The sequence below is a fragment of the Neopsephotus bourkii genome, unplaced genomic scaffold, assembly GCF_033783945.1.
Source record: "Neopsephotus bourkii isolate Nb327-2 ecotype Australia unplaced genomic scaffold, CSIRO-AGI_Nbou_v1 NB_1677, whole genome shotgun sequence".
In the NCBI taxonomy this organism is placed as follows: Eukaryota; Metazoa; Chordata; class Aves; order Psittaciformes; family Psittacidae; genus Neopsephotus; species Neopsephotus bourkii.
This window is the reverse complement of record NW_026902151.1, coordinates 26,535-42,522: the sequence shown is the minus strand read 5'-3', so window position 1 is coordinate 42,522 and position 15,988 is coordinate 26,535. Positions and strand designations below refer to the sequence as shown.

Genomic DNA, 15,988 nt, shown 5'->3' with positions numbered 1-15,988 from the left:
GCGGGAGCTCAGCCAGAGCGGCACCGTCAGCGCCCTGCCCCATAGGGACAACTGGTGAGGAGCTATGGGGGTCTATGGGGGGTCTATGGGGGTCTATGGGGGTCTATGGGGGTCTATGGGGGTCTATGGGGGTCTATGGGGGTCTATGGGGGGTCTATGGGGGTCTATGGGGGTCTATGGGGGGTCTATGGGGGTCTATGGGGGTCTATGGGGGTCTATGGGGAGCCGCTTCCATTGAGTGTCAATGGTGCTGGGGAGCGCGGCACGGGGTGGCCGCTAGGGGGCGCCATAGTGCTCTATGGGAGTCTATGGGGGGATATGGGGTGGTTATGGGGCTTGTGGGGTTCTAGGGGGTGTCTGTGGGGTCTATGGGGGGATATGGGGAGTCTATGGTGGGATATGGGGGTCTGTGGGGGGATACAAGGTGTCTATGAGACTCTATAGAGTGTCTATGGGGCTCTGTGGGGTGTGTATGGGGGGATATGGGCGTCTGTGGGGGGATATGGGGATCTATGTGGTGTCTGTGGGGTCCCATGGGGGTTCTATGGGTCCCTATGTGTCCCTATGGGGTCTCTATGGATCCCTATGTGTCCCTATGGGGTGTCTAGGGGTCCCTATGGGGAATCTATGGGTCTCTATGGGTCGGTGTGTGCCCCACAGCTGGCTGGCCCGCACGGACCCGCGGGATGTGGCGCGGGTGGAGGCGCGCACGGTGCTGGTGACGGCGCGGCCGGAGGACGCCATCCCGCTGTCCTCCCCGCCAGCAGGGGGCGCTGTGGCGCACAGCCTGCTGGGCAACTGGATGAGCCCGGAGGAGCTGCAGCGCGCCGTCGACGACCGCTTCCCGGGCTGCATGGAAGGTGCGGGGCCATGGCGGGGCTGTTGCGTGTCCATGCATGTCCATACACGTACATGCGTGTCCATTTCCCCAATTCCCCAAAGTTTTCCCCAAATCTTCCCCAATTTTCTCCAAATTTCCCCAATTTTCTACAAATTTTCAAAAATTTCCTCCAAATTTTCCCAAATTTTCCAATTTCCCCAAATTTTCTCAAAATTTTCAAGTTTCCCCAGATTAATTTTTCTCAAATTCTCCTCAAAATGCCCCAAATTTTTCCAAGTGTCCCTAAATTTTACAAAAAATTCCCAAATTTTCCCAAAATTTCCCCCAAATTTCCCAAATTTCCTCAACGTTTTCGAAGTTTTCCCAGATTTCCCCAAATATCCTTCAAATTCCACCCAAAATTCCCCACAGTTTTGAAAGTTTTGCCAGATTTCCTAAAATTTCTTCAAATTTTGCAATCTTTTCACAAATTCCCCAAAATTTCCCCGAATTTCCTCAATTTCCTTGTTTTTTTATTGATTTCCCACTTTTCTCCAGATTTTCCCCAATTTTTCAAAAAAATTCCCAAATCTTCCCTAAGTTTCCCAAATTTTCCACAAATTTCCCCCATTTTTCCCTGAATTCCCCCCAAATTTTGCTAATTTCTTCATTTTTCCTCAAATTTCCCCATTTTCCCCCATTATTTCCCCTAACCCCCCATTCCCATCCCCATTCCCCCCAGGCCGCACCATGTACGTGATCCCGTTCCTCATGGGCCCCCCCGGCTCCCTGCTGGCCCGCGCTGGGCTGCAGCTCACAGACTCCGCCTACGTGGCCGCCTCCATGCGCATCATGACCCGCGTCGGGGCCCGCTTCCTGCCCTCGGCCCCAGCACCCGCACCCGCAGCCTCCTCGGCCAATGACTTCGTGCGCTGCCTGCACTCCGTGGGCCGGCCCCGCGATGGTGAGCTCAATCAAACACACCCCAAAATGGGGTTATTCACCCCAAAAACGGGCTTGTTGACCCCAAAAATGGGCTTATTCACCCCAAAAACACCACCCAAATAGGTTTATTGACCCAAAAACGGGCTTATTGACCCCCAAAACAAGTTCAATGACTCAAAAATGGGCTTATTCACCCGAAAAACACCCCCCAAATGGACTTATTGACCCAAAAATGGGCTTATTGACCCCAAAAATGGGTTCCTTGAACCAAAAATGGGTTTATTGACCCCAAAACCACCCCCGAAAGGGGTGTATTGACCCAAAACTGGGCTTAGTGACCCCCAAACCACCCCCCAAATGGGTTTATTTAGGGTTAGCCCCATTTCCCCCCATTTCTAATCTAGTCCCCCCATATTTTCCCATTTCCTTCAATTTTTCCCCATTTTTCTGCATCTCACCCCATTTCCCCCATTCCTAACCTCATTTCCCCCATTTCTAACACCGTTTTTCCCCATTTCCCCCACTCCTCACCCCATTTATCCGCATTTCCCCCATTTTCCTCATTCCTAACCCCATTTCTCATCATTTCTCCCCATTTCTCTCTGATTTCTAACCCCATTCCCCCCATTCCCCCCCCCCCCCAGGCTCATTCCCAGTGCCCTCCTGGCCCTGTGACCCCCCCCGCACCCTCATAGCCCACGACCCCCAGCACCGGCGCATCCTCTCCTATGGCAGCGGCTATGGGGGCAACAGCCTCCTGGGCAAGAAGAGCCTGGCCCTGCGGCTGGCCAGCGCCATGGCACGGCAGGAGGGCTGGATGGCAGAGCACATGCTGGTGGGTATGGGTATAATGGGTTATAATGGGGTTATAATGGGGTTATAATGGGGTATAATGGGGTATAATGGGGTTATAATGGGGTATAATGGGGTTATAATGGGGTTATGGGGGCAAGAAGAGCCTGGCCCTGCGGCTGGCCAACGCCATGGCACGGCAGGAGGGCTGGATGGCAGAGCACATGCTGGTAATGGGGTAGAATGGGGTATAATGGGGTTATAATGGGGTATAATGGGGTAAATGGGGTTATAATGGGGTAGAATGGGGGTTTTGGTGGTTTTTGGTTGTTTTCAGGTGGGTTTTGATGGTTTTGGGGTGGTTTTTGATGGTTTTGGGGTGGTTTCTGATGGTTTTCACGTGTTTTTGGGTGTTTTCCGTTCCTTTTTGCCCGTTTCTCCCCGTTTTCACCCCATTTTGCTCCTGTTCCCCCCCCCCTAGATCGTGGGCTTCCAGGACCCCCGTGGCCGCAAGCGGTACCTGGCGGGCGCCTTCCCCAGTGCCTGCGGCAAAACCAACCTGGCCATGATGCGGGCGGCCCTGCCCGGCTGTCACGTGACCTGCGTGGGCGATGACATCGCCTGGATGCGCTTCGACGACCAAGGTGGGGCCCGACCCATAGGAACCCCATTGAGGGACCCCATAGAGCCCCATTGACCCCATTGACCCCCATTGACCCCCATTGTCCCCCATTGTCCCCCCCAGGCCGCCTCCGCGCCATCAACCCCGAGTGCGGCTTCTTCGGGGTGGCCCCGGGCACGTCGGAGGCCACCAACCCGGTGGCCATGGCCACCATCCGCCGGGACACCATCTTCACCAACGTGGGGCTCACCAGCACCGGCGATGTCTATTGGGAGGGCATTGGCCAATCCCTGCCGCCCGGCACCACCCTCACCTCCTGGCGCGGCCAACCGTGGCAGCCCGGTCAGGCTCCGCCCCCCCCCATTGACCTCCCATGGCCATGGGGCTGCTCTCTGATTGGTCCATTCCCTCCTCCCAGGTGACCCCGAGCCTTGTGCCCACCCCAACGCCCGTTTCTGTGCCCCGGCCTCCAACTGCCCCAGCCTGGACCCGGCCTGGGAGGACCCCGAGGGCGTCCCCATCGACGCCATCATCTTCGGGGGGCGGCGCCCTGAGGGTGAGGCTCCGCCCCCTTCACCTCCCATCATCCAATGGGCTTGCAGCAGGGCTATGATGTCATCACCCCCCTCTGTTTCCAGGTGTCCCATTGGTGTTCGAGGCCTTCAGCTGGGAGCACGGCGTCTTCCTGGGCAGCGCCATGAGGAGCGAGGCCACTGCTGCTGCGGAGCACAAGGGTAGGGACCCATAACTGGGGCCTGGGACCCATAACCAGGGCCTCTGCCCCATAACCAGGGCCTAGGGACCCATAACTGGGGCTTGGGACCCATAACCGGGGCCTCTGCCCCATAACCAGGGCCTAGGGACCCATAACCCCCCTTTGCCCCATAAGTGCCCCATAGCCCCATTCCCCTGCCCCATAAGAACCCCATAACCCCCCCGTCACCCCATAAGTGCCCCATAACCCCCCCTGTCCCCCCACAGGCCGCCAGCTGCTCCACGACCCCTTGGCCATGCGCCCCTTCTTCGGCTACAACGCAGGCCAACACCTCCAGCACTGGTTGGACCTCGCCTCCCGCCCGGGCGCCCGCCCTCCCCGCATCTTCCACGTCAATTGGTTCCTCCGCGACCAATCAGGAGCCTTCTTATGGCCGGGCTTCGGGCACAACGCCCGCGTGCTGGCCTGGATCTGCGCCCGCATTGGTGGCGAGGCCGGCGCCGTGGCCACCCCCATTGGGCTCATCCCGGAGGAAGGGGCCCTGGAAGGGGTGGAGGGGGGGCGGCACCGGGAGCTCTTCCCCATGGATCGGCGCTTCTGGGAGCGGGAATGCCGGGAGCTCCGGGACTTCTATGGGGAGCACTGGGGGAGGCACCTGCCCCGCGAGGTGATGGCGCAGCTGGAGGCGCTGGAGGGCAGGGTGCGCAAGATGTAGGGAGATCATTGGGCGGGGAGAGGAGGGGTGGCCAATGGGAACGCGGTTGACATCGTGGTTGGCCAATGGGAACTCGTTTGGCATCATAATTGGTCAATAGGGATGGGCAGTGGGGGGGTATCATCATGGTTGGCCAATGAGAACCCGTTTGGCATCATGGTTGGCCAATGAGAACTTGTTTGCCATCGTCGTTGGCCAATGGGGATGGGCAGTGGGTGGTCATCGTCATGGTTGGCCAATGAGAACCTGTTTGACATCATGGTTGGCCAGTCGGGATGGGTATCATCGTGGTTGGCCAATCGGCAGCCACTAGACATCGTGGTTGGCCAATGGGGGTGGGCAATGGGTGGCTCTAAGTGCGGTTGACCAATCAGCACACATTTGACCCACATGGGTTGACCAATGGCCACAGTCGATGGGCGCCATCATGGTTAAGCCCATGCACCCCATTGGCTGAGAGATGGCCAAGTCCTCCAATTGGCCAATGGGAGGAGGCAGCGCTTTTACGGACCAATAAAAAAAGCCCCTGGGGGGGCGTGGCTTTGAACTGCGCTCACGTGTCCTTATTGGGGCGGGGTCAGTAGTGACGTCAGAGGGGGCGGGGTTTAGCTGCGGAGGACCCAAAGGCCGGGGGGAGGGGGGGGGCAAAGGGCGCTAAGAGGGAGGGGCCAAACGCCCCCCTCGCAGCAGCCAATCAGGAGCCGCCCTCTCCTCCCTTATCAGCCACTCGGGAGCCGCCCTGCCGACGCACCTTTTAACAGCCAATCAGAGGCCGCCGCTTAGCGCTCAGCGTTCTGCCCCGCGCACGTGACCTCTCCCCGTCCAATCAGCGCTCGCTCCTCCCCTCCGCCGTGCGTGGCCACGCTTCCCCCCCCCCGGCTTCTACGTCGTAAACAAGCGGCGGCCGAGCGGGCGCGCGCGCGGGCACGGCGGGCTCTGATTGGTCAGCGGGAACAAAGGGGAGGGGCGGAGGCAGGGGAGGGGGAGGGGGGAGCGGGTCCGGCTCCTGATTGGTCAAGGGAAGGGGTGGGCGCGGGAAGCGGCAGGGGGCGCCAAGAGAAGCCCCTCGGGTTCTGATTGGCTGAGGAGCGCGGAGGTGGGGGGGAGGACGGAAGGGGGTGTTGCTGTGGTAACCGGAAGCACCGCCCTCCCTCCCCCGACGTTGCAGGCAGCCAATGGGGTCGCAGAGCAGCAGCGGGGGGGCGGGGCCGGAAGAGGAGGAGAGGGGGGAGGGGCAGGAGGAGGATGACGTCGACCTGAGGCGGGTCCTGGCCCTGCTGCTGGGGAGGTGAGGGGGGGGCTATGGGGGGGCTGTGGGGGTCTATGGGGTCTCTATGGGTCCCTGTGGGGTCTCTGTGGGTCACTATGGGTCCCTATGGGTCTCTATGGGGCTCTGTGCGTCTCTATGGGGTCTTTGTGGGGTCTCTGTGGGGCTGTATGGGGTCTATGGGGTCTCTATGGGTCTCTATCGGTCTCTATGGGGTCTCTGTGGGTCTCTATGGGTTATGGGTCTCTATGGGGTCTCTGTGGGTCTCTATGGGTCTCTATGGGGTCTCTGTGGGGCTCTATGGGTCTCTATGGGGTCTCTGTGGGTCTCTATGGGTCTCTATGGGGTCTCTGTGGGTCTCTATGGGTCTCTATGGGGTCTCTATGGGCTCTGTGGGTCTCTATGGGGTCTCTATGGGTCTCTATGGGTCTCTATGGGGTCTCTGTGGGTCCCTATGGGTCTCTATGGGTCCCTATGGGTCTCTATGGGGTCTCTATGGGTCTCTATGGGTCTCTATGGGGTCTCTATGGGTCTCTATGGGTCTCTATGGGTCTCTATGGGGTCTCTATGGGTCTCTATGGGTCTGCCCCCCAGGGGCCGGGCCGGCCGGGACCCCCCGGATGAGGAAGAGGAGGAGGAGGAAGAACCCTGGGGGTGGGGCGCCGCTGACGTCACAGCCCCTGGTAGGAGGGGGCGGGGCTTATGGGAGGGGGGGAGGGGCTAAAAGGGCTTTCCTTATAAGGGAGGGCACGGGGGAAGGGGGTTGGGGCCGTGGCTCCTCCCCCTTCTGACGTCATTCACCTAAGCCCCGCCCCCTCCGGACACACGGGCTCTGGACGGACACGAGCTGAAAGCTCAGCTCCTATTGGCCCGCGGAAAAGGGGCGGGGCCGGGCCCCACCGAGGAGAACCTGCCCCGGCTGCTGCGGCAGGTGAGGGCTATGGGGGGGTATGGGGGGGTCTATGGGGGGATATGGGGGGGTCTATGGGGGTTTATGGGAGGTCTATGGGGGTTTATGGGAGGTCTATGTGGGGTCTATGGGGGTCTATGGGTTGTCTATGGGGGGGTATGTGGGTTTATGGGAGGTCTATGGGGGGTCTATGGGGGTCTATGGGTTGTCTATCGGGGGGTAGGGGTCTCTGTGGGTCCCTATGGGTCCCTATGGGGTCTCTATGGGTCCCTATGTGTTCCTATGGGTCTCTATGGGGTCTCTCTCCCCCCACAGCGTGAATGGGGCCGGTGCCGCAACAGCAGCTTCTCCTATGGGGAGCGCTCCCTGCTGAGCTCCCAGTGAGTACCTGGGGGGGGCCGTGGGGGGGCAATGGTCACTTATGGGGCACCCCATAACCAACCCTTCCCCCCCTTTCTGCCCCCCAAGTTTCCTGCCCAATCACGAGGCCTTCGCTGACTCCTACCCCCAAAAGGCTTTTTGTGGCCTCTTCTCCCCCGATGGCTCCCTCTTCGTGTCGGCCTGCCAAGGTACCTATGGGGCGCTATGGGGTGCTATGGGGGACCTATGGGGTGTCTATGGGGTGGTATGGGGGGGCTATGGGGGTCTTTGGGGGGTCTATGAGGTCTATGGTGGGTGTATGGGGGTCTATGGGGTGTCTATGGGGTGGCTAATGGGCTCTATGGGGGGGTCTGGGGGCTTTATGAGGTCTCTGTGGGTCTCTATGGGGTCTGTATGGGTCCTTATGAGGTCTCTATGGGGTCTCTATGGGTCTCTATTGGGCGCCATGGCTCTGTGTGAACCCCGCCCCCTGTGTCCCCGCCCCCAGACCACACCCTGCGCTTCTATTGGTCGCGGGAGGTCTCCCGGCTCCGCCCCTTCCGCTCCACCCGCGCCCGTGACGTCGGCTGGAGCCTCCTGGACGTGGCCTTCACCCCCGACGGCTCCCAGTGCCTCTACTGCAGCTGGGCCAACTGCGGTCTGAGCCATAGAGACCCATAGCAATGGGGGGGGGATCTGACCCATAGCGACCCATAGCAATGGGGGGATCTGACCCATAGAGGGAGTCTCTGACCCATAGAGGGAGCCTCTGACCCATAGCAAGGGGGGATCTGACCCATAGAGGGAGCCTCTGACCCATAAGGGGGGGGCTGACCCATAGCAAGGGGGGGAGATCTGACCCATAGCGACATGGGGGGGATATCTGACCCATAGCAATGGGGGGTCTGCCCCATATCAGGGGGTTCTGACCCATAGAGGGAGATTCCAGCCAATGGCAGTGGAGCTTGACACCCCCCCCATTGGGGTCATTGAGAGGTCCATGGGGGAGTGGCTTAAGGGGGTTGGGGGCGTGGCTTGTGTAGGACACGCCCCCTTTTCCCCCAATCCAGTCTATGTTTATGACATCTATGGGGATGGAGACACGCACACGGCTCTGGACTTGAGGTATGGGGCTCTATGGGGCTCTATGGGGTGTATGGGGCTCTATGGGGTAGGGTATGGGGTCTATGGGGTAGGTTATGGGGTCTATGGTTCTGTATGGGTCTCTATGGTCTCTATGGGTCTCTATGGACATGTCCCGGCCCCCATGACCCCCATTCCCCCCCTGCCCCACTGTTACCCGTGGGTCCCAGCCCCACGCGTGCCCCCGCAGGCCGGACGAGCGCCGCTTCGCCGTCTTCTCCCTGGCCGTGGGGCCGGACGGGCGCGAGGTGCTGGGGGGCGCCAGCGACGGCTGCATCTACGTCTATGACCGGGAGGCGCAGCGCCGCACGCTCAGGGTACGGCCCTGTGGGGCAGGGGGTCGGAATGGGGGGTTAAGGGCCTCTATGGGGTGGGCAAGGCCCGGTATCTATGGGTCTGACCCACACTTACGGGTCTGCCCCACATCTATGGGTCTGACCCACACTTAGGGGTCTGACCCACGCTTAGGAGTCTGTTGTCCTTCTATGTTTCTGCTCCCTATTTATGCGTCTGAGCCCCTTTTATGGCTCTGCACCCTACTTATGGGTCTACCCCGCATCTATGTGCCTGCCCCCCACTTACCGGTCTGCCCCACATCTATGGGTCTGCCTCTCACTTATGAATCTGCCCCACATCAATGGGTTTGCCCTTTTTCTATGTATCTGCCCCCCCACTTGTGGGCCTGCCCCCCTTACATCTATGGCTCTGACCCCCATCTATGTCTCCTCCCCCCACCTATCAGTCTGCCCCACACTTATGGGTGTGCCCCACATCTATGGCTCTGCCCCACATCTATGGGTCTGCCCCACACTTATGGGTCTGCCCCACACTTATGGTTCTGCCCCCCACTTATTGGTCTGCCCCCCACTTATTGGTCTGCCCCACACTTCTGGGTCTGCCTCACACTTATGGGTCTGCCCCACACTTCTGGGTCTGCCCCCCCCCCGTGTGTGCCCCGCAGGTGGAGGCCCACGAGGACGACGTGAACGCGGTGGCGCTGGCGGACGCGGGGGGGCAGCTCCTGCTCTCGGGGGGGGACGATGGCGTCACCCGCGCCTGGGACCGGCGCTGCCTGGGCCAGGACCGGGCCCGCCCCGTGGGGCTGCTGGCGGGGCACCGGGATGGGGTCACCTTCCTGCACCCACGGGTGGGCATGGGGGGGATGGGGGGCAATGGGGGCCAATGGGGGACAATGGGGGCTATGGCGGCTAATGGCAGGCAATGAGGGGCAATGGGGTCAGTGGGGGTCAATGGGAGTTAATGGGGTCTATGGGAGTCAATGGGGGGCAATGGGGGTCAATGGGGGTCAATGGGGTCAATGGGAGGCAATGGAGGTCAATGGGAGTCAGTGGGGTCAATGGGAGTCAGTGGGAGTCAATGGGGGCAGTGGGGTCTATGGGGAACAATGGGAGTCAATGGGGGTCAGTGGGAGTCAGTGGGGTCAATGGGAGTCAGTGGGAGTCAATGGGGGCAGTGGGGTCTATGGGGAACAATGGGAGTCAATGGGGGTCATTGGGAGTCAGTGGGGTCAATGGGAGGCAATGGGGAGCAATGGGAGTCAATGGGGGCTATGCGGGTCAATGGAGGTCAGTGGGGGACTATGGGGGGGGTCAATGTGGTCAATGGGAGTGAATGAGGTCAATGGTGGTCAATGGGTCCCAATGGCTCTCAATGGGTCCTAGTGGCTCCCTATGTGTCCCTATGGGTCTCTATGGGGTCTCTATGGGTCTCTGTGTGTCCCTATGGGTCTCAGTGTGTCTCTATGGGGCAGGGGGACGGCCGGTACGTGGTGTCCAACTCCAAGGACCAATCGGCCAAGCTCTGGGACCTGCGGCGCCCGGCGGGGCCCGGGGGGCTCGAGGCCACGCGCAGGGCGGTGGCGCGGCAGAGCTGGGACTACCGCTGGCAGCGGGCCCCACGCAGAGGTACTATGGGGCGCTATGGGGTTCTATGGGGCGCTATGGGGTGTCTATGGGGGTCTATGGGGGGTCTATGGGGGTCTATGGGGTGCCTATGGAGGGCTATGGGGGGGTGCAGGCAGCGCGCTGCGGCGCGGCCGCTAGGGGGCGGTATAGTGCTGCAGGGGGCGGGGTCAGCTGAGGACACGCCCCCCTCCTCCACCTTGTCTGGTGCGGCGCAGCCAGCAGGGGTAGGTATAGTGCTGGGGTATGGGGGTCTATGGGGTGCTATGGGGGGTCTATGGGGCTCTATAAGGTGCCTATGGGGTGCTATGGGTCTCTATGGGTCTCTATGGGGTGTCTGTGAGTCTCTATGGGGTCTCTATGGGTCTCTATGGCTCCCTATGTGTCTCTATGGGTCTCTATGGAGCTCTATGTGGCGCTATGACGTCACCTCCTCCCCCCCCCCAGCTCTGACGTCACCGCCGTTGCCGGGCGACAGCTCGCTGATGACGTTCCGCGGTCACGTGGTGCTGAACACGCTGCTGCGCTGCCGCCTGGCCCCGCCCTCCGGCGACGGCGGCGGCCAATACCTGAGCGCGGGCTGCGCCACGGGGGCCGTGATTGGTGAGCCAATGGGGAGCGAGACCACATGGGGCCAGAGGGAGGGGGGGTGTTGGTGTGGTCAGGGCGGCCAATGAGGAGGCAGGGCCGTGACTCCGCCTCCTCTCATTGGCAGTCTATGACGTGCTGACCGGGAGGCCCGTGCGGCGCCTGACCAATCACAGCGGCTGCGTGCGTGACGTCAGCTGGCACCCGCAGGGAGGGGCCCTGGCCAGCGCCTCGGTGGGCGGGGCTTAAGGGGGCGGGGGGCGGGGCCTGGGGGGGCTGTGGGGGTTTATGGGGGGTCTATGGGGCTCTGTGGGGTCTCTATGCGGTCTCTATGGGTCTCTATGGGGTCTCTATGGGTTTCTATGGTGCTCTATGGGTCTCTATGGGTCTCTATGAGTCCCTATGTGTCCCTGACCCCTCTCCCCCCACAGTGGGACGGCTCCATTCGCCTCTGGACTTACCAGGACCCCCAGGAAGAGCCAATGGGGGAGCTGCAGGGGGGGGACCCCCCCTAAGCTCCGCCCCCTCCTTCCTGCCCCATAGCGCCTGACCCACAATAAAGCTCTGTGACCCGCAAGTCAGACCCTTCGCTTCCTTCTATGGTTCTATGGGGCTCTATGGGGTGTCTATGGGGCTCTGTGGGGCTCTATGGGGTCTCTATGGGGTGTCTATGGGGTTTCTGTGGGGCTCTATGGGGCTCTGTACACCCCCTATGGAGCCCCCTAAGTGACCCCCACCTCGTCCCTCGCTCCCCCCCTTGAGCACCCCCCCCCCTCCCCAATGTCCTCCCTGTGCCCTTTGGCCACCTGTTACCCACAAGCCTATGGGGCGCCTATAGGGGACTATGGGACGGCTATGGGGCGCTATGGGACGGCTATGGGGTGCTGTGGGGAGGCTATGGGGCGCTATGGGGCGGCTATGGGGCGCTATGGGGCGGTTATGGGGCCCTATGGTGCGGCTCTGGGGCGCTATGGGGTGCTGTGGGGCGCTGATCCATGGGCTGTGCTATGGGGCAGCGGCGGTCATGGCGTCCCCCCTCTTCCCCCGGGTCCATGCTCTGGCCCTGGCGCTACTTGTGGGGCTGGGCCCCACACTGAAGGCTCGAGCCGATCCCCACAGCATCTTGGCTTCGCCCCATAACCTGCTGGAGACGTGAGTCTATGGGGCTCTATGGGGGGGTCTATGGGGGGCTATGGGGTTCTATGGGGTGGCTATGGGGCTGGGGGTGTCTATGGGGCTGGAGGGGTTATGGTGCTCATAGGGGTATCTATGGGGGTCTATGGGGGTGGAGGGAGCTGTTATGAGTCTTGTCTATGGGGTTTGGGCTCTATCTATGGGTCTGGGCCACCCCATGGGGTTTGGGCTGTGGGTCTGGGTCACATCTATGGGTCTGGGGCTCTGTCTATGGGGTTTGGGCTCTGTCTATGGGGTCTGGGTCACACTTATGGGTCCCAGCCCCACACTTATGGGTCCCTTCCCCCCCCCCCCGCAGCCGCCTCCTCCGCTCCGCGGGCTCCTGGACCTCCCTCCTCGCCCTCTCCTTGGCCGTGGCCTCCTTCCCTCTGCTGCGCCCGACAGGGGGCGCCATAGCGCGGGCGGCCGCCCGCTGGGCCGTGGGGGCCGCTCTATCCCGCAGCGCCCCCCGCTGGCTCTGGGACTCGATGGTGGCCGCCACGGGGCGGTGCTGGGCCCACGGCGCTGTCCATGGTGGCGCCGCCGCCGCCTTGGTCCTCCTGCCCTACGGTGACCCCCGCAGCTGCCGGGCCCATGGGCACCAATGGGAGGGCTTCGGGGTCTCCCCCCAGGCCTTCGCCTTGGTTCATTGCGGGCTGGGATTGGCTGAGGAGGTGGGGGCGTTGGGGGCGGGGCTGTATGGGGGGAGGGGCAAAGGGAGGGGGATGGGGTCCCCCCATAGGGAGCAACGGGGGTTCTATGGGGGGGATGTGGGGCGGGAGGGCGATGGGGTGGGGTACGTCCATATGGGGCCTGCCCATAGGGAACACCACGGGATGGGGCGTTTCTATGGGGAGCATCGTGGGATGGGGCGTTTCTATGGGGAAAGGGGATCTATGGGGCGGAAAGGTGATGGGGAAGGGTATGGGGCGGGGTACGCCCATGGGGAAGGGGGATATATGTGGCCTGTCCATAGGGAACACCATGGGATGGGGTATATCCATAGGGAACGCCATGGGATGGGGCGTATCTATGGGGAAGGGCAATATGTGGGGCGGGAGGGCGATGGGATGGGTGCTGTCCATAGGGAACACCATGGGATGGGGTACGCCCATAGGGAATACGGCATGGGGTATATCCATGGGGAGCCCCCCTATGGGGCTTGGCCCCACGGGGAGCCGCAATGGGGCAGATGGGGCCACGGGGGGCCCCAATGGCAAGGGGGCACCACGGGCACCTGGAGCTTATGGGGCTGGCTGCGGGCTCTGCCATTGGTCGGTTGGGTCTTCCGGATGGGGACACCGTCGTCGGCTATGGGGCAGCCATTGTCGCCTATGGGGCAGCCATTGTCGTCTATGGGGCAGCCATTGTCGCCTATGGGGCGGCCATTGTCACCTATGGGGCCCCCATCCCCATCTATGAGGTCCCCATCACCCATAGACCCATCACTTATGGGGCGGCCGTCGTCACCTATGGGGCGGCCATCGTCACCTATGGGGCCCCCATTCCCATCTATGAGGTCCCCATCACCCATCGGGTCTCCATTGTCCCCTATGGGGCCAGCGGCATCATCTATGGGGCAGGAAGACCCCATAGAAGCCCCCAAACGTCCCGGCACGGCCTTGTCCCTCCTCTTCCTCCTCAACGTGGCCTTGATCCTGCTCTGGCACTTCCTATTGGCCGTCACCTTGACCTACCGCTACGATTGGCCGAGGAACGCGGCGGGCGCTGCCATTGGCTGGGCCTCGTGGGCGTTGACCTATCGCTGTTGGTACCGGTACCCGTGGTCACCAGGACCCCCCGGATTGGGCCTTCGGGTGCATTAATGGAGGGCCGGGGGGTCAATGGGGGTCTATGGGGTCAATGGGGGTCTATGGGGCCCATAGGGACCTCCATTGTCCATAGGGAAGAGCCGCAAGGAGCTCCATTGGCCCATAAGGGCTTTATGCATCTTGAAGGACCTGGAGACCCATAGATCCATGCTATGGGGCTCTATGGGGCAATTATGGGGCCTTGGAGGTCCTGAAGGTCCATAGGGACCTCAATGGGCCATAAGAAGCTCCATTGCTATGTATCTTGAAGGACCTGAAGGCCCATAGACCCATAGGTCCATGCTATGGGGCTCTATGGGGGAATTATGGGGCCTTGGAGGTCCTGAAGGTCCATAGGGACCTCAATAGGCCATAAAAAGCCCCATTGCTATGTATCTTGAAGGACCTGAAGGCCCATAGACCCATAGGTCCATGCTATGGGGCTCTATGGGGCAATTATGGGGCCTTGGAGGTCCTGAAGGTCCATAGGGACCTCAATAGGCCATAAAAAGCCCCATTGCTATGTATCTTGAAGGACCTGAAGGCCCATGGACCCATAGATCCATGCTATGGGACTCTATGGGGCAATTATGGGGTCTCGGAGGTCCTGAAGGTCCATAGGGACCTCAATGGGCCATAAGAAGCCCCATTGTTCTTATGTATCTTGAAGGACCTGAAGGCCCATAGGTCCATGCTATGGGGCTCTATGGGGCAATAGATGGGCCTTGGGGGTGACCTTCGTGCCCATAGGGAGCCCCTTTAGAGCCACGGAGCTCCTTCGCGTCCAAAATGCCCCATTTTGGGCCCAAATTGACCCAAAATCGGGCTTTTCCCACCCTTTCTTGAGGCGATTGAGGTCCTGACCAATCAGAGAGCGCGAGTGGAGGGCGGCGCCGCGCTGTCGGCCAATCAGGTGCGAGGCGCGGGCAGTCCACCAGGGGGCAGCATCGCGCTGGTAATGGGGTGGCAAAGCGGGGTTTGAGGTTAAAACCAGCCCCAAAATGGTGGTTTTTGGTTAAAAAGAGGCAAGTTTGGGGGGTTTGACCCCAAAAGGAGCGGTTTTGGGGTTAAATGTGGGGAAACGGTGATTTTGGGGCAGAAAAAGGGGTTTTTATGGCCCTAAAATGAAGATTTGGGGGTGAAAAATGACAGTTTCGGAAGCCAAAAGCAAAGACTTTTTTTGGGGTGAAAAAGTGAAGATTTTGGAGTGAAAGAATTAAGATTTTTTGGGGGTGAAATGTCGATTTTTTTGAGCCGTGAAAAATGAAGCTTTTTGGAGCAGAGAAAGGAAGATTTTGGGGTGAAAAAGAGCCGGAAAAGTGATGCGGTTTGGAAGCCGAAAACGAAGATTTCGGGGTCAAAAAAGTGACGATTTTGGGACAAAAAGCATCAAGATTTGTGCGTTTCGGTTGGATTTCGCCGAAAAAAGGCAGGTTTTGGGTCATTTTGTGCCGAATTTCATGGTTTGGGGTAAAATCACCCCGATTCTCACATTTTCCTGGGGGGAAGTGTGAAAAAGTGGAGTTTTAGGTCAATTCAATGTGGAAATGATGGTTTTTGGAAGAATGGGGCTGGTTTGGGGAGGAAAAGGCGATTCTGGGGTGAAAATGATGGAAATCGGGTTTCTTCCCCTTGAAATGCGTGGGTTTGGTGGAAAATGGGGGTTTTCTGTCATAAAATGCCTGGGTTTTGCTGTAAAATGCGTGGTTTTGCCCTAAAATGAGCGCTTTCTGTGTTACAAACGTGTGGGTTTGCTGTAAGACGTGTATTTTACCCTAAAATGTGTGCTTTTGCCCTAAAAAGTGGGGTTTTGCCCTAAAATGTGTATTTTTTGTCCTAAAATGTGTGGGTTTTGCCCTAAAAAGCAGGGTTTTGCCCTAAAATGCGTGATTTTTGTCCTAAAATGTGTGGGTTTTGCTCTAAAAAGTGGGGTTTTGCCTTAAAATGTGTGATTTTTGTCCTAAAAAGTGTGGTTTTGCCCTAAACCGTGTGTTTCTGCTGTGAAACTTGTGGGGTTTGGTGCCAAAACGTGGTTTGCCCATAAAACGCTGCTTTTCACCCCAAAAACGCTGCTTTGGGCATCAAATCGAGGGGAAGGGGCATAAAATCAGGGGGTTTTGCCTTAAAATTAGTCCTTTTTTTTGCCTTAAACACCCTTTATTTTTTGGCTTAAAATGAGCCCTTTTTTAACCTCCTTTTGACCCA

General features: G+C 59.8%; 2 protein-coding genes across 3 annotated transcripts; both read left to right on the top strand.

Moving 5' to 3' along the window:
- Nucleotides 1-660: 660 nt before the first annotated feature.
- Nucleotides 661-4,609, top strand: LOC133224349 (phosphoenolpyruvate carboxykinase [GTP], mitochondrial-like). Its single transcript, XM_061375788.1, has 8 exons — nt 661-860; nt 1,563-1,784; nt 2,410-2,600; nt 3,039-3,201; nt 3,303-3,521; nt 3,598-3,735; nt 3,818-3,913; nt 4,161-4,609. The coding sequence occupies exons 1-8, from the start codon at nt 803-805 to the stop codon at nt 4,607-4,609; spliced, it is 1,536 nt and encodes a 511-aa protein (XP_061231772.1). The 5' UTR covers nt 661-802.
- Nucleotides 4,610-5,779: 1,170 nt separating this feature from the next.
- On the top strand, nt 5,780-11,382 carry DCAF11 (DDB1 and CUL4 associated factor 11). 2 transcript variants are annotated; one of them, XM_061375785.1, is made up of 13 exons: nt 5,780-5,897; nt 6,471-6,559; nt 6,683-6,807; nt 7,102-7,166; nt 7,255-7,355; nt 7,655-7,804; nt 8,217-8,271; nt 8,480-8,606; nt 9,251-9,436; nt 10,061-10,214; nt 10,659-10,814; nt 10,927-11,033; nt 11,231-11,382. In XM_061375785.1, exons 1-13 carry the CDS (start codon nt 5,785-5,787, stop codon nt 11,312-11,314), a joined length of 1,512 nt encoding a protein of 503 aa, XP_061231769.1. In that variant the 5' UTR covers nt 5,780-5,784; the 3' UTR covers nt 11,315-11,382. The 2 variants fall into 2 exon arrangements, with proteins under 2 accessions (XP_061231769.1, XP_061231770.1); XM_061375786.1 differs by lacking the exon at nt 5,780-5,897 and having other exon boundaries at nt 6,497-6,557; nt 6,680-6,807.
- Nucleotides 11,383-15,988: the final 4,606 nt, after the last annotated feature.

Bases quoted from the DNA above. Each gene is read 5' to 3' on its own strand.
- DCAF11 (XM_061375785.1), top strand. From the start codon at position 5,785: ATGGGGTCGCAGAGCAGCAGCGGGGGGGCGGGGCCGGAAGAGGAGGAG. The intron at 6,560-6,682 runs GTAGGAGGGGGC...CATTCACCTAAG, and splicing joins CGCTGACGTCACAGCCCCTG to CCCCGCCCCCTCCGGACACA. The intron at 6,808-7,101 runs GTGAGGGCTATG...CTCCCCCCACAG, and splicing joins TGCCCCGGCTGCTGCGGCAG to CGTGAATGGGGCCGGTGCCG.
- LOC133224349 (XM_061375788.1), top strand. From the start codon at position 803: ATGAGCCCGGAGGAGCTGCAGCGCGCCGTCGACGACCGCTTCCCGGGC. The intron at 1,785-2,409 runs GTGAGCTCAATC...CCCCCCCCCCAG, and splicing joins CGTGGGCCGGCCCCGCGATG to GCTCATTCCCAGTGCCCTCC. The intron at 3,914-4,160 runs GTAGGGACCCAT...GTCCCCCCACAG, and splicing joins TGCTGCTGCGGAGCACAAGG to GCCGCCAGCTGCTCCACGAC.